This window comes from Corvus moneduloides, chromosome W, assembly GCF_009650955.1.
Source record: "Corvus moneduloides isolate bCorMon1 chromosome W, bCorMon1.pri, whole genome shotgun sequence".
Taxonomy (NCBI): domain Eukaryota; kingdom Metazoa; phylum Chordata; class Aves; order Passeriformes; family Corvidae; genus Corvus; species Corvus moneduloides.
In genome coordinates, this window is record NC_045510.1 from 19726175 (window position 1) to 19751739 (window position 25565).

At 45.8% G+C, this 25565-nt stretch overlaps 1 protein-coding gene across 1 annotated transcript in view; it reads right to left on the bottom strand.

Annotated features, from left to right (window-relative positions):
• LOC116437393 (polycomb group RING finger protein 3-like) overlaps nucleotides 1-25565 on the bottom strand; it is a 96849-nt gene that overhangs the window by 50671 nt on the left and 20613 nt on the right. Inside the window, exons 3-6 of the mRNA XM_032095059.1 lie at nucleotides 25114-25169; nucleotides 23992-24102; nucleotides 19424-19512; nucleotides 12617-12754 (exon numbers count right to left, since the gene is read on the bottom strand). Coding sequence (XP_031950950.1) covers nucleotides 12617-12754; nucleotides 19424-19512; nucleotides 23992-24102; nucleotides 25114-25169 — 394 coding nt within the window. The remainder of the gene's footprint in view (nucleotides 1-12616; nucleotides 12755-19423; nucleotides 19513-23991; nucleotides 24103-25113; nucleotides 25170-25565) is intronic.

Here is a 25565-nt window from a genome sequence, read left to right on the forward strand (position 1 = left end):
CGCAGGCAGGGCAAGCAGGCAGGGTTGTAGGTATCCTCCTGCTAGTAGGGTTTCTAGTTTATTTTTGTGTTGAGATTTGGTTGGTTGGGGTTTTTTTAGCAATGGTCTTTACACGATCAAAAGCTACAGTGAGTAAAAGTGTACCTAGCCAAACAGAACGCTCCAAGAAGAACACATCTGTCCAGACCCTTTCCTGTGATGACTGTTTGAACTTGTCAATAGTACCAGGGGACACTGTAAAAGACTCCTGCCTGAAGTGTGAACAGGTGAATGATATCCTTTCCCTGGTGGCCACGCTTAAGGAGGAAGTAGAAAGACTAAGGAGCATTAGAGAAAGTGAAAGGGAAATAGACTGGTGGAGTTTCACCCTTCTATCACTGAGAGAAGTCCCCCAGGAGTCAGAGGACTGCCATGCCTCCCACCATCAGGTAATAGGAGGACACCTGGTGGATGGAGTGGAAATGGGTTCCTACTCGGGGAGGTAATAAAAATTCCTCCCGACCTCCATCACATACCCAGGTGCCAGATCAGAATAGGTATGAGGCCCTGGATGAGGAAGGTCAGCCAGATGGCATCGAAGAAAATAATCTGCCCAGTGAGCCTCCCAATTCTATTTTGTCTATCAGACAGATCACTACCTCTAACATTATAAAGAAAAGAAGGGTAGTTGTAGTAGGTGACTCCCTTCTGAGGGGAACAGAGAGCCCTATGTATTGACCAGACCCATCCCACAGGGAGGTCTGCTGCCTCCCTGGGGCCTGGGGACGGGATATTACCAAGAGACTCCCTGGGCCGATTCAGCCCTCTAATTATTACCCATTGTTGATACTCCAGGCTGGCAGTGATGATGATGCCATGATGATTTTTTGCCTTTTCTTTTATACCCCTGTGCTAGTTTGAAAACAAACCAGTGGGAGGCACCAAGTCAGAATAACAATTTAATGGAAATTAAAGAAAAGGGGAAAAAAAGGTAAAAGAAAACACTGTCAAACTGACAGAGTCAAGGTACAACCTGACACCCTGTTAGGCAGGGTGGTGGTAGCAGTCTGGTAGAATGGTGGCTGCAGTCCTCTGAAGCAGTGATCCTGTAGTAAAACAGTCTGCTCTTCCTCAGGAAGTCCAGTGGTGGCTGTGTAGCTCCTGTCCTCTGGAAATCCAGTGGGAAGCCGGTGTCTCTGGTGTTCAGCCTCAGATTATATCCACGATGGGATGCTTGGTTCCTCCCTCTGGGTGGAGCATCTCACAATGGGGTAATGAGTCATGAGGCAAAGTGTTGATTAGGCTCATTAACAGAAGATAGTCCGGAGGGAGTTATCTCTGAGTCAGGCGGCAGGACAATGATGGGCAATTAACAGAAAGATAGTCTGGGGGGAGGAGGCAAGGAAACACTGCCCCACCTGGTTTCAACAGCTCCTGAGGATGGTAATAGAATACACTGCAACCCAGGACATTATCCACCCCTTATTCTATTACCATCTACATTATCCCAAATCAATACCTTCTTAAACTCTAAAACACACATACATATATATATATATATATACACAGTGAAATCTACACACCGTTCTCACCTAAGATTAGGTCTCCTTGTGGTACACAACGGGTTTCCCCATCTTTCTGCATTACCCACCAAGTGCAACCAGGTCCTTGAGCAAAGACAATCCCACGGATGGGTTTGCCTTTGCCTGAGGTGGGATTAATCCAAACAGTCTTTCCTAAAATACCTCTCAGGTGTACCACAGGGACTCTATCTCCATCCACTGTGTGCAAGGGTTCAGACTCGGCGGGACCAGCTCGATTGATGGACCCTCGGGTATTGACCACCCAGGTGGCCTTTGCTAAGTTCACTTCCCAATTTTTGAAGGTCCCCCCACCAAGTGCCTTTAGGGTGGTTTTAAGTAGTCCATTGCAGCGTTCAACTTTTCCGGCAGCTGGTGCATGATAAGGAATATGATATATCCATTCGATACCGTGTTCTCTGGCCCAGGTGTTGATGAGGCTGTTCTTAAAATGAGTCCCGTTGTCCGACTCGATCCTGTCAGGGGTGCCATGTCTCCACAGGACTTGCTTTTCCAGGCCCAGGATGGTGTTCCGGGCTGTAGCATGAGGCACAGGGTAGGTCTCCAGCCATCCAGTGGTTGCTTCAACCATGGTCAACACGTAGTGCTTGCCTTGGCGGGTTTGGGGAAGGGTGATGTAGTCAACTTGCCAGGCTTCACCATACCTGTACTTTGACCATCGTCCACCATACCACAGAGGCTTCACCCGCTTGGCCTGTTTGATTGCAGCACAGGTCTCACAACTGTGGATGACCTGTGAGATGCTGTCCATGGAAAGGTCCACCCCTCGGTCACGGGCCCATCGGTATGTTGCATCTCTCCCCTGATGACCAGAGGCATCATGGGCCCAACGAGCTAGGAATAATTCTCCCTTGTGCTGCCAGTCCAGATCCACCTGTGATACTTTCACCTTGGCAGCTCGGTCCACCTGCTCGTTGTTGCGATGTTCTTCATTAGCCCGACTCTTGGGTACGTGCGCATCCACGTGTCGAACCCTCATGGTCAGCTTCTCTACTCGGGCGGCGATGTCCTGCCAAATCTCAGCGGCCCAGATGGGCTTCCCTCTGCGCTGCCAGTTGGCCTTTCTCCAGCGATCCAGCCATCCCCACAGAGCATTAGCTACCATCCACGAGTCGGTGTAGAGATAGAGCCTCGGCCACTTCTCTCGTTCAGCAATATCCAAAGCCAGCTGGACGGCTTTAAGCTCTGCAACCTGACTCGATCCACCTTGTCCCTCGGTAGCTTGTGCAACTCGTCGTGTGGGGCTCCATACTGCAGCTTTCCACTTTCGATTAGCGCCTACAATTCGGCAGGAACCATCAGTGAAGAGGGCATAACGTCTTTCAGTCTCCGGTAGCTCATTATATGGTGGGGCTTCCTCAGCACGGGTCACTTGCTCTTCCTCTTCTTCAGAAGATAATCCAAAAGTCTCACCTTCAGGCCAGTTTGTTACAATTTCTAGAATCCCAGGGCGATTCGGGTTTCCAATACGGGCACGCTGTGTGATGAGGGCGATCCACTTGCTCCATGTGGTGTCGGTGGCATGATGCGTGGAAGGAACCTTTCCCTTGAACATCCAACCCAGCACTGGTAGTCGGGGTGCCAGAAGCAACTGTGCTTCAGTGCCAATTACCTCTGAGGCAGCTTGGACTCCTTCATAGGCTGCCAAGATTTCCTTCTCTGTGGGAGTGTAGTTGGCTTCAGACCCTCTGTAGCTTCGGCTCCAGAATCCCAGTGGTCGGCCACGAGTCTCACCAGGCACCTTCTGCCAGAGGCTCCAGGACAGACCATTGTTCCCGGCTGCAGAGTAGAGCACGTTCTTCACCTCTGGTCCTGTCCTGACTGGGCCAAGGGCTACCGCATGAGCGATTTCCTGTTTGATCTGGGCGAAGGCTTGCTGCTGTTCAGGGCCCCAGTGGAAATCATTCTTCTTGCGGGTAGCCAGGTAGAGAGGGCTCACGATCTGGCTGTACTCGGGAATGTGCATCCTCCAGAAACCTATGGCGCCTAGGAAAGCTTGTGTTTCCTTCTTGCTGGTCGGTGGAGACATCGCAGTGATCTTATTGATGACCTCAGTGGGAATCTGACGTCGTCCATCTTGCCACTTTACTCCCAGGAACTGGATCTCTTGGGCAGGTCCCTTGACTTTGCTCCTTTTGATGGCAAAGCCAGCTTCCAGGAGAATCTGGATGATTTTCTCTCCTTTCTCAAACACTTCCTTTGCTGTGTTTCCCCACACGATGATGTCATCGATGTATTGCAGATGTTCTGGAGCCTCACCCTTTTCCAATGCAGTCTGGATCAGTCCGTGGCAAATGGTGGGACTGTGCTTCCACCCCTGGGGCAGTCGGTTCCAGGTGTATTGCACACCCTTCCAGGTAAAAGCAAACTGGGGCCTGCACTCTGCTGCCAAAGGAATGGAGAAGAAGGCATTGGCAATGTCAATAGTGGCGTACCACTTCGCTGCTTTGGACTCCAGCTCGTACTGAAGTTCCAACATGTCCGGCACAGCGGCGCTCAATGGTGGCGTGACCTCATTCAGGCCACGGTAGTCCACCGTCAGCCTCCATTCTCCACTGGACTTACGCACTGGCCATATAGGGCTGTTGAAAGGTGAATGGGCCTTGCTGACCACCCCTTGGCTCTCCAGTTTGCGAATCATCTCATGGATGGGAACCACAGAGTCTCTGTCAGTGCGGTATTGCCGGCGGTGCACTGTTGCTGTGGCGATTGGCACCTGTTGTTCTGCAACTCTTAGCAGTCCCACGGCAGAGGGGTCATCTGAGAGGCCAGGCAATGTACTCAGTCGTCTGATATCTTCTGTCTCCACAGCAGCTATCCCAAAAGCCCAACGATGTCCTTTTGGGTCCTTGAAATATCCATTTCTGAGATAGTCTATGCCGAGAATGCACGGGGCCTCCGGGCCAGTCACGATGGGGTGTTTCTGCCACTCGTTCCCAGTTAAACTCACTTCAGCTTCCAGTACAGTCAGCTGCTGGGATCCTCCTGTCACCCCAGAAATAGAAATGGGTTCTGCTCCCACATACCTTGATGGCATCAGAGTACATTGAGCACCGGTGTCAACCAAAGCCGTGTATCTTTGTGGGTCAGATGTGCCAGGCCATCGGACCCACACAGTCCAAAAGACCCGATTCTCCCTTTCCTCTACCTGGCTAGAGGCAGGGCCCCTCTATTCCTGGTCATGTTGCATGTTGCTCCCTTCCGGTGAATACGTTCCTGAGGTCCCTTCAAGAGGATCGGTCATATTATCATTCCGGTACCGTCTGGAGTTCTGTGTGCGGGAGACCGGGGCAATGTTGACTCTAGATGCGCTTCTTGTGGTAGTTGTCCCTCTTTTTAGTTCACGTACCCGAGCTGCTAAGGAGGAGGTGGGTTTTCCATCCCACTTACTCATGTCTTCTCCATGTTCCTGAAGGAAAAACCAGAGGTTACCTCGTGGGGTGTATCCTCTCTCCCTGGTTGGGGGTCGCCGGCTCCTAATGGCAGAGACTCTTGTTGGTTCTGGTGGGATGTGGTAAATCTCTTCCTTAAGTTCCTTTTTCAGTTTTTGATGGCCTTCTTCAATCAAGCTCCGGACTTGCTCAGCCAAAAGACTTGTTTCCACGGATGAGACATGGGTGCGAAACGGGGCTGTGACGGTATCCTCGTAAATCCTCAGTTTGTTCACCAAGACGCCCACCCTGTCCTCGCCTTCCCTCCATTGCAGTGTTGCCAGGTAACCGGAGTATATCTCTGGTCCAAGGCGTGCAAACCTCAACCACATCTGTGACGTGCACTGGACACCATCTGGGCTCTTAGGAAATCTCTCATCTTCTGAGAAAATGATCTCCAGCACAGCCAATTCCCTCAGGCACCGGATACCTTGTTCCATTGTGCTCCATTTTCCTTGGTGCACCTGGAGGTCTTCTTTACAAAGGTACCTGTCCCTTACACTTGTAAGCAGTCGCCGCCAGAGGCTGAGGGTTTCTTGGGTTCTCCCGATCCCCTGGTCAATGACCACATCCCGGGACAGAGATCCCAGTTGCCTGGCCTCACTTCCGTCCAGAATGGTGTCATTGGCTGCAGCGTCCCAGATGCGGAGCAGCCAGGTCAGGATAGACTCGTTCGTCTGGCGGGTGAATTCCCTCCGCAGGTCTCGCAGCTCACCCAGGGATAGCGACCGAGTGATGATCTCTGGCTCTGCCTCTTCTGCTGGGTGCGAAGGTCCTGCTGCATCCTCGTCAGTCACTATGCGGACTGATTTGCTTTTTGATTTCTTCTTCTGCACGGGGGCAACTGCAATCGGTTTAGGCTGTTCTGGTTCAGTGATGGTTTGCATGGGGACGCTGACAGTGCTTTTGGTTCCCTTCTCCTCTGTGTCAGTCTGCGTGGACATGGACGCTGTTGTCTTGCGTCTGGGTTCTTTCTCCTCTGTGTCAGTCTGTGTGGACATGGACGCTGTTGTTTTGCATTTGGTTTCTTTCTCCTCTGTGTCAGTCTGTGTAGACATGGACGCTGTTGTCTTGCATCTGGGTTCTTTCTCCTCGGTGACAGTCTGCGTAGACATGGACGCTGTTGCTTTGCATTTGGTTTCTTTCTCCTCTGTGTCAGTCTGCGTAGGCATGGTGTTTGTTGCTCTGCTCTTTTTCCCTCCCTCATCCTGAGGATGCTGTGCCATAGCTCTGATTCTAAGCATGGTGTACATGGTGCAGGCTGTACAGAGAAGACAAAGCAGAACTGACAGCAAGTTTATGCCGTCTTTGACATCCAGAGGGAATTCAATATTTTCAAAAACTGCTGTGCCTGGCCTGAAAGGCTGGAAGAAACCACTCTCTACTCCTCCCACCAGGGGCTGGGTGCGATTGTTGAGGAGATCCCAGACATAGGAGCCCAGACTAGGACAGCCAAACAAAACCGAGTATATACTCCGAATGGTATTCATCGCCTCACAGGTTATTATGCTGTAGGCATAATAAACCATTAAAGCAATTCTCATACCATTCCCTGGTTTTAACAGGAGTAATACTACAGGCAGGTAGTTCCCCATGTGAGGAAAAATATAGAGAGCAAGATACAGTACCCACGTAGACAAGCTGAGCACCACGGTGAATAGGTTTCCGTTAACACAAAATTGTGATTCTGACTTTCTCTCAGAGCCGCCCCACATTGGGCGCCAAATTATGTGCTAGTTTGAAAACAAACCAGTGGGAGGCACCAAGTCAGAATAACAATTTAATGGAAATTAAAGAAAAGGGGAAAAAAAGGTAAAAGAAAACACTGTCAAACTGACAGAGTCAAGGTACAACCTGACACCCTGTTAGGCAGGGTGGTGGTAGCAGTCTGGTAGAATGGTGGCTGCAGTCCTCTGAAGCAGTGATCCTGTAGTAAAACAGTCTGCTCTTCCTCAGGAAGTCCAGTGGTGGCTGTGTAGCTCCTGTCCTCTGGAAATCCAGTGGGAAGCCGGTGTCTCTGGTGTTCAGCCTCAGATTATATCCACGATGGGATGCTTGGTTCCTCCCTCTGGGTGGAGCATCTCACAATGGGGTAATGAGTCATGAGGCAAAGTGTTGATTAGGCTCATTAACAGAAGATAGTCCGGAGGGAGTTATCTCTGAGTCAGGCGGCAGGACAATGATGGGCAATTAACAGAAAGATAGTCTGGGGGGAGGAGGCAAGGAAACACTGCCCCACCTGGTTTCAACAGCTCCTGAGGATGGTAATAGAATACACTGCAACCCAGGACAACCCCTGTTATACCTTTTTACAACTTCTGTATTCTTAGTGCTTTTTGCCGACATTCTTGGACTTGTTTGTCAAGCTGAGAGACTAAACATTTTAGAAGCTTTGTAGTTAGGGATCTGTGTGCCCCAGACCCCAAGGTCCTCTCCAGAACACATTCTGTAAACTAAGATAGAACCATTCAGGGGAAGGCTCCTTGGGGAGGGGGGTTCATTCAACCCTCTCATTGGGGAATTTTTGATAGATATGAAAATTAGTAAAACCTATAATGTTATACAACACCTTTTTTGGGGGGGGGCAGTGTGGTGTGCATTTTGGTGCATTCGACCTGGATGTGGTGCGCCTAAGGATCCTTAAAATAAATACCAAGGTAAAATCCCTTTTTTCCCCTCTAACCATGTATGACTCTTGATTTTAAGACCAGGAAAAGGCACCAATGAGATTGAAAGAGGAGCACTAGGGCAATTAAAAGGGACTTCAGGACACTGTGTCAAGTGGTTGATAGGGCAGGAGCACAGATAGTGTTCCGCTCAGTCCCTTTGGTGGCAGAGATGAATGATGAAAGGAAAAGGACAGCCGACATTATCAACAAGTTGCTCAAGGGTTGGTGTCATCAGCAGAATTTTGGGCTCTTGGATCATAGGGCAACTTTTATGGCACCTGGACTGCTGGAACCAGATGGACTCCATCTCTCTGTTAAAGGCAAAATGTTTTTAGCCCATGAAATGGCAGAACTCATTGGGAGGGCTTTAAAATAGGTTTGAAGGGGGAAGGGGATGCAACTGGGCTCTCCGGAAGCAGGCCCAAGGGGTGTAAGCCAGAGTTAGGGGTGAAATAGCAGCCCAGCTGAAATTCATGTATGCTAATGCACGCAGCATGGGTAACAAACAAGAAGAGCTGGAAGTCACGGTACAACAGCAAAGCTATGATGCAGTTGCCATCATGGAAACGTGGTGGGACGACTCACATAGATGGAGCACTGCACTACACAAGCTCTTCAGAAGAGACAGGAAAGGGAAAAGAGGTGGAGGGGTGGCCCTTTATATTAGGGAGGCTTTTGATGCCATGGGTATTGAAACCAATGATGATGAAGTCGAGTGCCTATGGGTAAGAATTAAGGGGAAGGCCAACAAGGCTGACATCCTGGTGGAAGTCTGTTATCGACCACCCAGCCAGGAAGAAGAGGTGGATCATTTATTCTACAAGCAGCTGGAGGATATTTCAGGTTCACCAGCCCTTGTTCTTGTAGGTGACTTTAACCTACCAGACATCTGATGGGAACTTAATACAGCAGAAAGGAGGCAGTCCAGGAGGTTCTTAGAGTGTGTGGAGGTCAACTTTTTGTCACAGCTGGTGAGTGAGCCCACCAGAGGAGGGACTACGCTAGACCTGCTGTTTGCAAATAGAGATGGGCTGGTGGTAGATGTGGTGGTTGGAGGCCATCTGGGGCACAGTGATCATGAAATTATAGAGTTCTCAATATTTGGTGAAATGAGGAAGAACATCAATAAAACTTCTACATTGGATTTCTGGAGGGCAGACTTTGGCCTATTTAGGGGACTTATTCGAAGAATTCCTTGGGAAGCAGCCCTTAAAAATAAAAAGGAATTCAGGAAGGGCGGGCATGCCTCAAAACAGAGATCTTGAGGGCACAGGAACAGACTGTCCCTGTGTGCCGTGAGTCGAAGACACAAATGTCCAGCCTGGATGGGCAGGGAGCTTATGAAGGAACTTAGGAATAAAAAGAGGATGTATCATCTTTGGAGGGAGGGTCTGGTATCTCAGGAAATATTTAAGGGGGTTTTAGGGCATGTAGGAAAAAAATTGAGAGGCCAAAGCTGAGTTAGAACTTAACTTGGCAACTCTTATGAAGGATAATAAAAAATATTTTTACAAATATATGAATGGCAAAAGGGAGGGTAAGAACAACCTCGGTTCTCTACTGGATGCAGGAGGGAATTTAGTGACCACAGATGGGGAGAAGGCGGAAGTGGTTAACGCCTTCTTTGCCTCAGTCTTTAGTGGGAAGACAGCTTGTCCTCAGGACAACTGTCCTCCTGGGCTGGTAGATGGTGTCAGGGAGCAGGATGGTCCCCTGTTATCCAGGAGGAGGCAGTCAGAGAACTGCTGAGCTGCTTGGATGTTCATAAATCTACAGGACCAGATGGAATCTATCCCAGGGTGATGAGGGAGATGGCAGAGGAGCTTGAGAAGCTGCTCTCCATCATTTACCAACAGTCCTGGCTCACTGGTGCAGTTCCAGCTGACTGGAAGCCAGCCAATGTGACACCCATTCACAAGAAGGGTAGGAAGGAGGATCCTGGAAATTATACGCCAGTCTGTCTGTCCTCAGTACCTGGTAAGGTAATGGAGCAGTTTATTCTGCGTGCCATCACACAGCACCTACAGGATGGCTGGGGGATCAGACCCAGCCAACACGGGTTTAGGAGGGGCTGGTCGTGTTTGACCAATCTGATCTCCTTTAATGACCAGGTGACCCGCCTGGTGGATGCAGGAAGGGCTGTGGATGTTGTCTACCTGTACTTCAGCAAGGCCTTTGACACTGTCTCCCACAGCACACTCCTGGAAAAGCTGGCAGCCCACAGCTTGGACAGGAGCACTCTTTTCTGGGTTAAGAACTGGCTGGATGGCTGGGCCCAGAGAGTGGTGGTGAACAGTGCTGCATCCAATTGGTGGCCAGTCACTACTGGTGTCCCTCAGGGGTCTATGCTGGGGCCAGTTCTGTTCAATATTTTTATTGATGATATGGATGAGGGTATTGAGTCTACTATTAGTAAATTTACAGATGACACTAAGCTGGGAGCGTGTGTCAATCTGTTGGATGGTAGGAGGGATCTGCAGAGAGACCTGGAACGGTTGGATGGATAGGCAGAGTCCAATAAGATGAAGTTTGATAAGTCCAAGTGCCAAGTCCTGCATTTTGGTCACAATAACCCCCTGCAATGTTATAGGATGGAGACAGTGTGGCTGGACAGTAGCCAGGCAGAAAGGGACCTGGGGGTACTGGTTGACAGCCAGCTGAACATGAGCCAGCAGTGTGCCCAGATGGCCAAGAAGGCCAACGGCATCCTGGCCTGTATCAGGAATAGTGTGGCCAGCAGGACCAGGGAAGTCATTCTTCCCCTGTACTCAGCACTGGTGAGGCCGCACCTTGAGTACTGTGTCCAGTTCTGGGCCCCTCAGTTCAGGAAGGATATTGAGACACTTGAATGCATCCAAAGGAGGGCAACAAGGCTGGTGAGGGGCTTGGAACACAAGTCCTGTGAGGAATGACTAAGGGAGCTGGGGTTTTTTAGCCTGGAGAAAAAAGAGTTGACCGTATCACTCTCTACAACTCCCTGAAAGGTGGTTGTAGTCAGGTGGGGGTTGGTCTCTTTTTCCAGGCAACAACTGATAGAACAAAAGGACATGGTCTCAAGCTGTGCCAAGGGAAATTTAGGTTGGATGTTAGGAAGAGGTTTTTTACTGAAAGAGTGATAAAGTTTTGGGATCGTCTGCCGGGAGAGGTGGTGGAGTCACCATCCCTGGACATGTTTAAAAAAAGATTGGATGTGGCACTCAGTGCCATGGTTTAGTTGGTGTTAGGGCATGGCTTGGACTCAGTGATCTTGAAGGTCTCTTCCAACCCGGTGATTCTGTGATTCTGTGAACCTCATGAAGTTCAACAGGGCCATTTGCAAGGTCCTGCATGCGAGTTGAAGCAATCCCAAGCATCAATACAGGATTAGGATGTTCGTGGATTAGAAGCTTGACGTGACCTAACAATGCATGCTTGTAGCCCAGAAAGCCGATCATATCTTTGGCTGCATGAAAAGTAGTATGGACAGCAGGTCAAAGGAGGTGATTCTCCCCCTCTGTTCGACTCTCGTGAGACTCTACCTTGAATACTGCATCCAGCTCTGGGGCCCCCAACACAAGAAAGACATTGACCTCTTGGAGCAAGTCCAGAGGAGGGCCAAGAAGATGATCAGTGGGCTGGAGCATATCTCCTATAAAGACAGGCTGAGAGAGCTGGAGTTGACCTTGAATATTGTGTGCGGTTTTGGTCACCACAATATAAGAAACTATTAAAGAGCATCCCAAGGAGGGCAACAAAGATGGTGAAGGGCCTTGAGGGGAAGCCTTATGAGGAGTGCCTGAGGTCACTTGGTCTGCTCAGCCTGGAGGAGACTGAGGGGGGACCTCATCACAGTCTACAACTTCCTTGTCAGGGAAAGAGGAGGGGCAGACACTGATCTCTTCACTCTCATGACCAGTGACAGGACCTGATGGAATGGCCTGAAGCTGTCAGGGGAGGTTTAGGTTGGATATTAGAAAAAGATTCTTCACCCAGAGGGTGGTTGAGCACTGGAACAGGCTCCCCAGGGAAATGGTCACAGCACCAAGCCTGACAGAGTTCAAGAAGTGTTTGGACTATACTCTTGGCCACATGGTGTGACTCTTGGGGTTGGTGCTATGCAGGGCTAAGAGTTGGACTCAATGTTCTTTGTGGGTCCCTTCCAACTCAGCTTATTCTGTGATTATGTTCAGCCTGGAGAAAAGAAGACTCTAAAGGGGGCTTACAAGAAAGCTGGAGAGGGACTTTTTACAAGTGCATGTAGTGACAGGACAAGGGGTAATAGCTTCAAACTGAAGGAAGGTAGGTTTAGATTAGGTATTAGGAAGAAATTCTTTATTGTGAGGGTGGTGAGGCACTGGAACAGGTTGCCCAGAGAAGTTGTGGATGCCTCATCCCTGGAAGTGTTCAAGGCCAGGTTGGACAGGGCTTGAAGCAATCAGGTCTAGTGGAAGACATCCCCACCCATGGCAGGGAGTTTGGAACTAGATTAACTTTTAGGTCCCATCCAACCCAAACCATTCTATAATTCTATCATTCTCTCGGCTACGGCAATGTATCCCTTTATTTATGGCCACCAAACAAAACATATTGAAGGAGCCAGTTTTAAGACAGGTGGAAACCATATAGCCAACCTGTTTGGTAGGTTTTTTAATTGGTCATGGAACAACACACTGAGCTGCACTGTCAATAAAACCAAGAACCAGTAAGAGCTATATCTTCATTGCAGCCGAGGGAGAGAAAAAAGGGAAGATGAACAGCTTCCTTAAATTAAAAGGTGAGGAGGTAAATTTGGGGGAAAATCTATTTTTCTGCATTTAGCTCCTTATTTTCTGTTCCTTTATATTGAGAAATAGTGTGTGCTTCATTTTTTTAGTCTGTTTGAAAGGAAAGACACTGTTTTGAAAATAATCCATAAGATTTTAATTTGAAAAATAATTTTTAAACATTAAAACATTACCTCATTAAAAGAAGAAAGGTTAAGTTTTTTAGCAATGAACTTCTTTAGATGTAAGACTGTTGCTTGTGCTGAGCAGCGGATCCATTTTCGTTTCAGTCCACGTAATTTGCTGCTATTGCATTCCAAGCAGATGCTTACCTTTACGAAAAAGAAAACAGCTAGGTCTAGTTGACAGAATTTTCTGCAGTTCCCATTATGCATTTCAAACGAAGCATTTATTAGTCTAACAAAAAGGTGAAAATGTAGAATACCAGTATTTTTTAAAGTGAAATGCCTGTAGTGTCATTTTAAAAAGCCTGTCTAGTATTTTGTAAGCTTAATGTTAAGCACCATTCATCTCAAAAGGGAGCTGGACAAAAGTTCAATGCAGAACATTAGGGCTGCCTTGTTCCAGAGCTTCATTCTAACTGAATGTCCTGGGGTGACTGTATGATACTGTATTCCCTATCGTCTGCCCTATGCCAGACATGAAACCTGTGCCTTTCTGTACCTTTAAGAGAGGCGGGGGGGAAGGGGAGGGGGGAAGCCGGTGGAATTCCTTCAGCACTGTGTTCAAAAACAGAGATAGCTCGCTGGCTTCTTCTGCCCGGCTGCTCGGCTTCTGCAGCAGGGAAGAGAGTTACATTCCTTTGCTTTTTTTAAGTTAGCTTCTTGTTCATAAGCTGAGGGAAAAAAAAGGTTTTCCTGGGACTTTGGCTTCTCTTCTGGACTGTTCAGCAACACCAGAACATCATCGGGAGGCCTTACACACTGGCCCGGAGGGGGCCCACGCCGAACCCCAGCTCTGGAGAGGAGAGAACTACACCCACAAGGACTTTGAATTTTACCAGGTTCTCCCCACAGCGAGAGGTTTTATTATTTAGCATTATTTTCTTTTTTTTCCCGTGCCTGCATGCACTTTACTTGTTAAATAAATAGGGTTTTTTTCACTTTCCTCCGAGGACAATTCTTTCCGAACCTGGTGGGGGAGGGGTGGCTGTAACCTGCCTTCTATCAGAGGACGTTCATTTTAGATGTTCCTCCGAATTTGTCTCAAACTGGGACACTGAATAGGTTCCAACGAGTTCAGAAGCAGCCTAGGTCAAGGCCCAAGTGAGATATCTAATATGAAACCCTGTCAGGACCTTGAGTTCATTAGCCTCCCCTCTGGGGGTTTGGTTGTCTGGGCTCAGGGCCAATTTTGATAAGTAGCTGTATGACCATGAAACTGTTGTGAATGAAGAGTTGAGAAAAAGCTTGAAGAATTTTCAGTGGGAGCTCACACTGCTCCATTTAGCAACATTATTTAAGCTGAAGATCCTGTCCTTGGTTGGTCCCCTTGCATGAATCACAGAATCAAGTAGGTTGGAAAAGACCTCTGAGATCATGGAGTCCAACCTATGACCGAACACCCCCATGTCAACTAGATGATGGCAGTAAGTGCCACATCCAGTCTTCCCTTAAACAGCTCCAGGGACGGCGACTCCACCACCTCCCTGGGCAGTCCATTCCAATGTTTATCAACCCTTTCTGTGAAGAAATTCTTCCTAATGTCCAACCTAAAGCTCCCCGGTGCTCCTTAAGACTGTCCCCTCTTGTCCTGTCACTAGTTCTCTGGGAGAAGACACTGATCCCCATCTGGCTACAATCTCTTTTCAGGTAGTTGTAGAGAGTGAGAAGGTCTCCCCTGAGCCTCCTCTTCTGCAGGCTAAACAACCCCAGCTCCTTCAGGTGTTCCTCATAAGACTTGTGCTCCAGACCCTTCCCCAGCTCTGTTGCCCTTCTCTGGACATGCTGCAGCACCTCAATGTCTTTCCTGAACTGAGGGGCCCAGAACTGGACACAGTACTCAAGGTGCAGTGTCACCAGTGCCAAGTACAGGGGAAGAATGACTTTCCTGGTCCTGCTGGCCACACTATTTCTGATACAGGCCAGGATGCCATTTGCTTTCTTGAACATCTGGGCACATGCTGGCTCATGTTCAACCAGCTGTCGACCAGCACACCCAGGTCCTTTTACAGTGGGCCGCTTTCCAGCCACTCTTCCCCAAGCCTGTAGTGTTAGATAGAGCTGTGGGGCCCAAGTACAGGACTTTGCCTTGATGAACCTCATCCAGCCTGTCCAGATCCCTCTGCAGAGCCCTTCTACCCTCCAGTGGATCAACATTCCTACACAACTTGCTGAGGATCTGCTCAATTGCCTCATCCAGATCATCAATAAAGATTTTAAACAGGATTGGCCCCAATACTGAGCCTTGGGGAACACCACTAGTGACCGGTCATCAAACAGATGCGGCACCATTCATCACCATTCTCTGGGCCCAGCCTTCCAGTCAGTTCTTAACCCAGCAAACAATGCACCTATCCAAGCTGTGGGCTGCCAGCTTTTCCCAGAGAATGCTGTGGAAAATGGTGTCAAAGTTTCTGTTGAAGTCCAGGTAGACAACATCCACAGCCTGCCCTCATCCACTAGGTTGGTCACCTGGTCATAAAAGGAGATCAGGTTGGTCAGACAGGACCTGCCTTTCCTAAACCCATGCTGTCTGGGTCTTATCCCTTGGTTGTCCTGTATGTGTCACGTGATCGTGCTCAAGATGACCTGTTCCATAACTTTGGTGGACACTGAAGCCAAGCTGACAGGCCTGTAGTTCCCTGGATCTTCCTTCTGGCCCTTCTTGTGGATGGTTGTCACATTGGTCAACCTCCAGTCATCTGGGACTCCCTCTGGTTAGCCAAGACTGGTGATAAATGATGGAGAGTGGCTTGGTGAGCTCTTCCGCCAGCTCCATCAGTACCCTTGGGTGAATTCCCTCCAGTCTCATAGACTTGTGAGTGTCTAAGTGGCTCAGCAGCTCACTAATTAATTCCTCCTGGGTTGCAGGGAGTTCCTTCTGCTCCCTGTCCCTGTCTACCAGCTCACCAGGCCAGTTGTTGTGAGGATTACTGGTCTTACTGTGGAGGGCTGAGGCAAAGAAGTCATTAAGTACCTCAGCCTTTTCCTTATCTTTGGAGACTATTCCCTCCCACATCCAATAAAGAATGGAGGTTTTCCTTGGCCACCCTTTTGTTATTAATATATTTTAAAAAACCCTTTTTATTATCCTTTAGAGAAGTGGCCAGATTAAGTTCTAACTGAGCTTTTGCCTCTCAAATTTTCTTTCTGCATATCCTAACAACATCCTTAAACACTTCCTGAGTTGCCTGCCCCTTTTTCCAAAGGCAATAAATCCTGTTTCTTTCCCTGAGTTCCTGCAAAAGCTCCCTCCTGTCATGAAATACATTGCAGCCATGCCTGTGCCTGGCCTAGACCCTGACCCACAGATTGGACTTCCTGGCTTGATCTTTGGCCTGTTTTGTCGCTACAGACTTGGCTTGGTAATCACTGGACTGTGCATTGAGGGAGGTATCTTCTCAGCTTTTTACCGGCTGGCGCTTGTAGTTCAATGCCTTAGAAAGCCTCGAGCAACCCAGAGAGGTAGCACGGGCAATCTAGCATTTTAGTAGCTCTAAAATCGGTACCTGTATCAGCTGCAAAGCAAATACCACCAGCAGAAGCAAAGAGGGAGAAATACAGCTCTTGACTCGCCTAATTTCCCGCAGTTAGAAGCTTTCAAAAAGAAACAGACGACAAGAGATGTTCACAGAAAGAGTTGTAAAGCCAGAGAGGTGGATCCTCCCCTCAATCGTCTCTTTTATTCAGAGAAGGGGAAAGGGGAGGACTGGGGGCGGACCTGGGGTGACTGGCCAATCAGACACTGCTAAAGAGTTTGAGTTACATTTGGTTTTGCCCGTGCTTGGAACAAAGGAGTTCAGGAGCACATGGCAGAGGCAAGTCCTGGCTTGTCTTGGGGAGAGGGAGGGGAAGCTCAGAACAGGCAGCAACAGTGTATGACCTTGGTTACTGTCATCTCTAGACCTGAATTCAACTTAATGATTTTACTTTCTGGCTTAACCTTGGACCTACCTCATTACTAAAGATTTTCCTGATGATCACGACTGTGACTGAATCTGTTCACTGTCACCAGAGCTGCTATGCTATCCTTATTCAGGTATTGTGGGACTGAATCCCTTTTTGGTGAGGTCAGTGCCCCTGTCTGCCTTGCTGTCACTCTTGGCTCCTGGCTTCCCTGCCCCTATGGATTAGCAGTCTGCCCTTGCTGCTCCCTGACAAAACCATTATCACTTTTTAATGACTGTTTCTAATTGACGTGGTGTCCTGGGGTGACTGTATGATACTGTATTCCCTATCGTCTGCCCTATGCCAGACATGAATCCTGTGCCTTTCTGTGTCTTTAAGCTGTTTCTCAGGAGAGGGGGGAGAGAAGCCAGGCAAATTTTCAGAGCGATTTGTGCTCAAGGACACACACTCCCCTGCATTCTGCTGCTGCAAAGCCAAGGAAAGCATCTTCCTGGGTGTTTTTCTCAGCTCTCGGCTCTCTGCAGCAGGGAAGAGAGTGGCATTCTCTTGGTTTTTTGCTAGTTTTTTGTTCGTTAGCTAAAGCACAGAGCCCTGGGACTTTGGTTTCTTCTTCTTCTCTTCTGGACTGTTCAGCAACACCAGAACATACCAGGAGGCCCTACACCACAGCCTGGAGGGGCCAACGCCGAGCCCCAGCTCCGAAGAGGAGAAAGCCACACCCACAAAGGACTTTGAATTTTACCAGGTTCTCTCCACAGCGAGAGGTTTTATTATTTAGCATTATTTTCTTTTTTTTTCCCGTGCCTGCGTGCACTCTGCTTGTTAAATAAAACTTTTTTTTCCGCTTTCCTCCGAGGACAATTCTTTCCGAACCTGGTAGGGGAGGGGTGGCTGTAACCTGCCTTCTATCAGAGGACGTTCATTTTGGATGTTCCTCTGAATTTGTCTCAAACTGGGACACGTGGGTAACCCAAGCTGTTTTTGTATTCCATACCTATCTGTGCCCAAAATTTTTACTGTCTCTTTAAGACCCCGCAGCAGGGAAACTGGGGGAGAGGGGGTATGTGTGGTAACACAGGTGCTTTTTAAGTCTGCTCAAGCAGGCAGCTTGTGCTCTTTTGTGGAGTGGTTTCTGCCTCACTGACTTCTTGGTCTTTGCTTAGGCAGAGAGTTTTCCCTTTTTGGGTTCTCTTCATTTTTTTCTTTCCTTGTCTTGGAGAGACTGCAGTTAGTGGTTTTGCACTGCCTGGAGGCAAATTCCACAGGTGCCTGTCTGTCACCAAGCAGGGCAGCCCTGCTCCAGCAAGCTGGTCCAATTCAATTGGCCCCCACTCCAAGAGAGACGATTATGGAAGCAGACGCTCTCTCTTTCATGGCAGCTTTTGCTGAAGGCAGGAGCTCCGCTTTGAAGGTGGTTGTTTTGGGTTTGCAATGGTAGACACTCATAAAGACTGCATTTCACAATTAGAAACTGTTTCAAAGTGAACTTTGCAAATTCTGCCAGCAGTGAGAAAAAAAGCAAGGAAGTTCCTGGGATCGGGCCACCCTGTGCTGGTGCCAATGGACTGGTCCCCTCCCCCCCATCCACAGTGCAGAGTACAGCAGCAGCACACCAGGGGAGCCCAGCAAACAGCAGGAGGAAGAGGCGAGAGGTTGCACAGACCCCACACGATCTGGCAAGTCTTCATCTACCGCTAGAACTGCTCTGTAGGCTCCTGCCTTTCTCGGTAGGGGTTTCTGCCATCTTGTCCCTTTGTTCCTGGGACCACGCAGTCGCTTGAGGGCACCATCTTGGAAGGGAAGGGTGTGACATCATCTTCCCTTTCTCTTTCAAGCCATGTGGCCACCTCTAGTAGGTGCCGTCTTGGGAAGGGTATTTCCGGTATTTCGGGTCTCTGTTCCTATGGGGTTTGTGAGATTAAGCAGTTTTGTATCAAGCAGTTATTTACTGCTATTTTTTTGCCTATTGCTGTTCCATTTGTTAGTAAACTGATCTTTTTTCACTTATATCCACTCGTATTCATTCCTTATTGGTGAAAAGGGATTGGTTGGAATTAAGGGGAGGTAACTAATTTTAGAGTTCCCACCTCTTTAAATTGTCTTAAACCAATACATTAATCTAACATCTGAATCCAGTAACATAGTTTAATATTTAAGGCATGTTTTTAAATAATATTTTGAAATTTAAAAATTACTGATGCAAATGATAAAACACATTTTTGAAGTTCAAAAGATTATATGGGGAAAAAGGGCCTTTTGATCTCTGTCCTTCAATTCCTTCTTCTTTTCTTCATCTGTTTTTTTTATTTAGTCTAAGGTCTTTAGGATAAGTTTTATTCTGTGCACTTAAATGATCTGATACAAAGCGCAATCCATCTGAATATAACCATTGCACTATCATTAAATGGAAAATTAACCCAAATTTAATTTACTTTGGACAGTTATCCGGGAAACATGAAGGCAGTGACTTCTGTATTCCAATAGCAAGTTTCACACTCAAACACGTTTTGTTTGAAACATGACACTAAATACTAAGTATAAAAATCTTTTCATTCTAATTATTGAAGCATATTCAGTCCTGATGCACCAGAGTTACATGAGAGTAGACTCTCAGATAAAAGGTCCAAATTACTTGAAATCTAGTTGAGATGAAAGCCAACACAGAGTTTAGCCAGTATTCAGGAAACTCAGAAATAGTTATAACTATCAAACCTTAATGAAATTCTCAAAACCATATTTCTCCACAGCTACCTAATTAAAAAAGATGAAGCTCAAGTATACACAAAAGCATGGAAGACTGTTGTGTCTTGTCTCTGTCAGTGGGAACAAAGTTTATCTAAGAAAAATAATAATTTAAAGTGGAAATGCAAAATAAAACTAATAAATGCCCTATATCAGAAGTAAACCCACCTGTTCATCACTTCGATGATAGTCGTTATTTTCTTCTCGTTTTTCTTCAGAAGCTTCTTTGTTTGAATTTTCATCTGGTTTAGTTTCACCTTTCAGAAGAAAGAAGAGCATTACAATAATTGTTATATGTATCAGATGACAGGTAATCCTGAAACAAAGTCAAGACTATAAGACCAACTGTGGGGTTTTTGTTTGGGTTTGGTTTTTTAAGTAATTAGGCTTGTAAGTAATTAGGCATGATCAGCTTTGTGATAAACAGCTATTATAGCATTGGCTTTTGCGGGTAGTGAAATGTAAGAAATATTAAGTATTAGAATATGTTAGGAAATATTATGTGCATGTTAAGAATAACTTTGCTATGCAGGTATTTACTAATTAACATTATAACTAGGATTAAAGTTACAAGATGATTATATAGCTTGAGTTATAAGATACCTATATAATTTGAATTATAACTTTTTATACTATGTAATAGCTAGTATATGGTTAACTAATCGCTTAATGCTTAAAAAAATGGAAAGCCAGGTGGATAATCTCAAAAATAGACAAGAGAAGCAGCAGGATGTGCTAATGAGAAAGGAATTCAAACAGGTTGGACCCAGAAAGACCTAGGAACACCATAACTGTGCATGCTCCAAAGACAAAGTTGAAAAGTTCAAGATGTGAGGAAGACCTGAGCCTTCATCAGAGAAGACCCCAAAAGACCCTCACATCATAATATGCATGCTCTAAAAGGCAAACCAGGGGAGGAACTATGTTAATCCCTTCTTTAAAAAATGTAAATTAGTTCACAGAAAACTATGCATATGCATTATGGTTTATTAATATGCATGTTAAAGCATATAACCAGGAAGTTTGTATAAGTGGGGGTGCCTCTGGCTTTGAGCTAAGCACCCTGAGCTGTCCTTTGCTTTAAGTGACCTTTGTCCCCTATTGTCCCTTATTAAATTTATAAAACCCCCCAAAAAAAGAGGAGTGGGCTTCGTTTCTCACAGCTTCTTTTGTAGCCAGGAGAAAAGCTGGAAAGCAGCTGTAGTCTTGGTAGTGGGAATGTAGACAGTAATCCAAAGCTTCCCAGAAAATCAGTTCAAGACACTGCTACAAATTTGTCAGGACTCATTCACTATTCTGTAAAACTGATATGCTTTCCCAACAGTCACAAATTTGAGAATTCTTTTACCCTTTGATAAATACACACACACACACATACATTTTGAGTATAACCACCTGTCTTGGGGTGACTTTATGATGTGTATCCCATATCGCTGCCCTATGCCCAGAAATTAATTTTTGTGCCTTTCTATGCCTTTAAACTGAGCCTGAGAGGGGGAAGGAAAAACTGAGCAAAACTTTTTCAAAGCAGTTTGCAGCTTGTTCAAGGTCACACAGAGATAGAGACTTTTTTTTTTCAGCTGCGGCAGGGGAGGGAGGAAGCACCCGGCTTGCTGCTCCCCGAGTCAGTTTTTTGGCCAGTTTCAGCTTCTTTTTCTCCAGAGAGAGACTGAGAGTTGAATTTTTTTTTTCCTTCCCTGAAATTTCGGATTTTCTCCCTTTTCTACTGGACTGCTTCAATATCAGAACACATCGGGAGGAATTTCCACCGAACACAGAGGGCCTGGCCCTGGGCCAAGCCCCAGCTCCGAGGAGACCAAAGGGAGGACTCTAACACTTTCCCAGGTTTTTCTCTCCATAGCGAGAGATTTTATTATTTAGCATTATTTTCCTTTTCCCGTGTGTTTGTTAAATAAATAGTTTCTATCTCTTTCACTTTCCTTCGAGGAAAATTTATTTTCCCCGAACCTGGTGGGGGAGGGGTGGTGACCTGCCTTCTCTCAGAGGATATATTTCTAAATTTGGCCAAACCAGAACACCACCACAGCATTTCTATCACAAAATTACACTTAACATTAACAATTTCTGAAGTTAATGCAATTTAGGGTCGCAATAAAATGAACCTTTTCTTATCATAGTTCCCACACAGATACTACTGAAGATCTTCACCAGGAACACAGTACAGCCATCTGAAAGAACACCTTCTATAAACAAGTGTGATGTAAAACAATATGGGACTTAGATGGTGAGTTTGAAACACAGGACTCCTTTAACATAAGCCATAATGTAATTACTACAGGTTTTTTTCACTTTCCTTCGAGCCCCACATTGGGCGCTACTAAATTTGTACCGGTTTGGCCAAATTTAGAAATATATCCTCTGATAGAAGGCAGGTCACCACCCCTCCCCCACCAGGTTCGGGGAAAATAAATTTTCCTCGAAGGAAAGTGAAGAAGATAAAACTATTTATTTAACAAACACACGGGAAAAGGAAAATAATGCTAAATAATAAAATCTCTCGCTATGGAGAGAAAAACCTGAGAAAGTGTTAGAGTCCTCCCTTTGGTCTCCTCGGAGCTGGGGCTTGGCCCAGGGCCAGGCCCTCTGTGTTCGGTGGAAATTCCTCCCGATGTGTTCTGATATTGAAGCAGTCCAGTAGAAAAGGGAGAAAATCCGAAATTTCAGGGAAGGAAAAAAAAAATTCAACTCTCAGTCTCTCTCTGGAGAAAAAGAAGCTGAAACTGGCCAAAAAACTGACTCGGGGAGCAGCAAGCCGGGTGCTTCCTCCCTCCCCTGCCACAGCTGGGGAAAAAAAAAAAAAAATCGCTATCTCTGTGTGACCTTGAACAAGCTGCAAACTGCTTTGAAAAAGTTTTACTCAGTTTTTCCTTCCCCCTCTCAGGCTCAGTTTAAAGGCATAGAAAGGCACAAAAATTAATTTCTGGGCATAGGGCAGCAATATGGGATACACATCATAAAGTCACCCCAAGACAGCATCTTAGTATATAGATTAATAAAAATTGGGTGTTGGCTGCTATGCTCGACTGCAACTGCTTTTGCAAGACAAGAAGCCTAGCCCTGGAAGGGGCTATAATGATCAGTGAATAGGAGATGGTATACCTAACGCTAACTGGTCTTGAAAAGAAAACCAAGCCTGAGTGGACTAAGATGATAAGGGAAAGGAATGTGACCTAATGAGTTTGGCTAACCACTTTTCTGCAGGACAAGGGCTTAGCCCCTATGGGCTAAGCGATAAGAAGGAAGACGCATGCTAACTGCCGTTTTAATGACAAATAGAACTGTCACAAAAGGTAGAAAAATGTAATAAGAGAATAGGAACATAATACACAATTATAAATGAAGTATAACTAATATAGCAACAAAGTGTGTAATAGTAAAATTGTGTGTATTAGCAAAATAGGTGTGTGATAAATGTATTAGATAAGAATAGTGTGCCGTGTTTGTAACCCTAAGATAAGGAAACCACAACTTATGTAAGACCCCAACCCCTTAAGATTGTAAGTTTTAGATAAATGAACAAAAAGGGCAGATGCCGAACTTGTAAATGTATAAATAACCTCTGTAAGATGAACATGGTGGACAAGCATATGGAGGTTTTAACCCCTGCGTGCTCCCCTGGCTGGGCCAATAGAGGTGTGCTTTACTTTACAGTACCTTACTGTGGAGTAGATTTCTTTGAATCAAGTTCTAAGAGGTGAGTTCTTGTATATAGTTGTCCTAGTTGACCTAGGCGACCCAAAATCGTGTATTCCACGCGTCAATATGCGAAGTCTGTTTACTGGCTCCTTAAGACCCGGAGTCAGAAGCAGAACCTCTGTATTTCACCCCGGTTCACGGAAGGGGAAGGCGTACTGAGTCCCTTTAAAACCGGGAACGGACACACGGAGCTCTCTTTTTTGTTGTCTCCGTGCCCCGGAAGATTTCGCAATACCTTCACCACTGCCGCCTGCTGGGGGGGGGGGGGAGGGGGCTTGTCAACTGCTGCCCGCAGCCGCCCGTTGCTGGGGGTTAGACCCACTCCACAAGTTTCCAGCCACTGCTAGCAGTCCACCACTTTTTCGCTGCCATGCCGGGAGGTCGTAGCCGCTTCATAAATTTTCAGCCGCTGAGGGGATCGGCCCTGCAACTGCCGGGAAGTTTCTTCCAGCGTTTCGGCAGCATTGACTCCTTTCGGACAAAATAGTTTTTCCAAGTTTTGTTTTTTTTCCCTTCCGTTGTTTGGGGGGAGAAGGGAGCTTTAGAACCGCGGAGGCTCGTTTGCCGTGTTGTTTCCTTTGTTCTCTTTCGGCCGCGTGGCCCAGAGAGGGGACTCTGCCATTTTTGTCTGTGTTCCCCAGGACAGTTAGGGGGACCTCCGCATTTATGGGTTAGGGTTGAACCATTTGCCTTTGTATCTCTTGGTTATCGCTGTTTTCTTTTAGTAAACTGTTATTTTTTCACTTATATATCTTCGTATTTGTCTCTCCTTATTGGTAGAGGGGAGAGGTTGAAAACTAAGGGGATAGAACTTATTTCAGAGTTTCCACCCCATAAAATTTCCTTAAACTAAGACAATAGTCCAATTTATAAGCACAAGAAAGCCTTGTACAATATCACACAACAATAATGAGTGATAATATATATTAGCTAGACACCTACCTCTGACAGATCCTTTCAGCAGCTTAATGGCAGTCTGTGCCCCCACCCCAAGACAGAATAAACATAAGACCATTTACCATTGCGATGTGAATCTAGATGTTGTTTTGCAGAGCATGTCTCCCCTTTGATGTCCCCTGGTACTTCCATACCCAGTTTGTGATAGAATTCCCTCTGCTTTTTCATTTCCGCTGTTTAAAATTGTAAATATTAGTTAAGGAATAATGTTCTACCAAAATATTTATCAAAGTATTCCAAAACCTTCCTCTGTTCTGGAAAAGAAGCTGGTCAGGCAGGAAGTGGTATTAGCCCTTTTTGCTACTTCTCTACTTTTGCTGCCATAACTGAGTTAATCAAAATCTTATTCTTGAGAGCCAGAATTCTACCAAGTCATTTGCAGAGCTATTATTACACCATTGTGTTATTACATATAAAATCAATTTTAAATACTTTAGCATACTATGTTTTTTTCACCTTTGATATTTCTGTCTAAAAATATTGGCTTTGAATATTTATCCACATATCGGATTTCCAGTATCCTAGAAACAATTTTAAAATAATATCTTTACCTAAAATTGCTTATAAATGTCCTATAATGTACTCACTTGAGAGCTTAAATGGATTGAAATATTCTACTTAACTAAATGTAGCAACACTGTTGAAAAATAATACTGAACAATTACTATAAAGCATTCCTTTAGTTCTACAGATTCATTGTCAAAGTAGATTATAAGAACAGAAATACAAATGTACCCACCAGCAAAGGATTTAAGTACATCTTAGAAGAAAAATTCACTGAAACTCAAAAGTTGTACTACATTACTATTCTACCTCTGAGAAGTCTGCAAAGCTGTCAAAACCGACATGAATATGTACACAGTTTATTAAAGAAGAATGTATGCAAATTATAGAATGCCAACATGAAAAAGTTGCAGTGCTACCTAAATTTACATATTGTTACTCTTCCCTGAAATAACACCAGCATTTTTCATTCCTGAAGTTTTTTCAGTAATACTGCTAGTACAAGTCTAAAATTTGAAAAAAAAGTGAAGTATAGAGAAAAAGTGCTAAAATTGGAGGAAGTGGAGATGGTATTTTTCATCCCTCCATGAACATTTTCCTCACTTCCTCCTTTAATTAATATAAAGGAACTATGTCTAAATCTAATATTCAGTAAAAATACGTGATAGTAGAAAACTTACCTTCTTGGAGGCCTGGCACAAGTTTGTAAACAATATCTTGCATTGTTCTATCATGACTAGCAGGGAAAAAAAAGAAAAATTGAAGGTTTAAATTAGCCATCTTAATTCAAAATATTTCTCTTAAAGAGATTCAGTATTAAATCAACTCTGCAAACCTCTAAAGTCTTGTAAGAAATAAAAATACCTATCTTGAGTAACTGAAATATCAAACATGAGATAACAGCAACAAGGAAAGATTGCAGATAAGGTTCAGTCTAAGATAAGAACTGACAAAAGTTTAACAGAAATGTTAGGAAGGTTGGTCATTATGATGCAAAGGATGGCATCCTGTGAGAGATGCCATAAACCTGGATATGTTTCAGTAACATAATTCTCAAAATTCCTTTACAATTTTGACAAAAGCATTTTTTATTTCCTGTTTCTAGACACTTGTTTCTAGAAACCAGACTGTT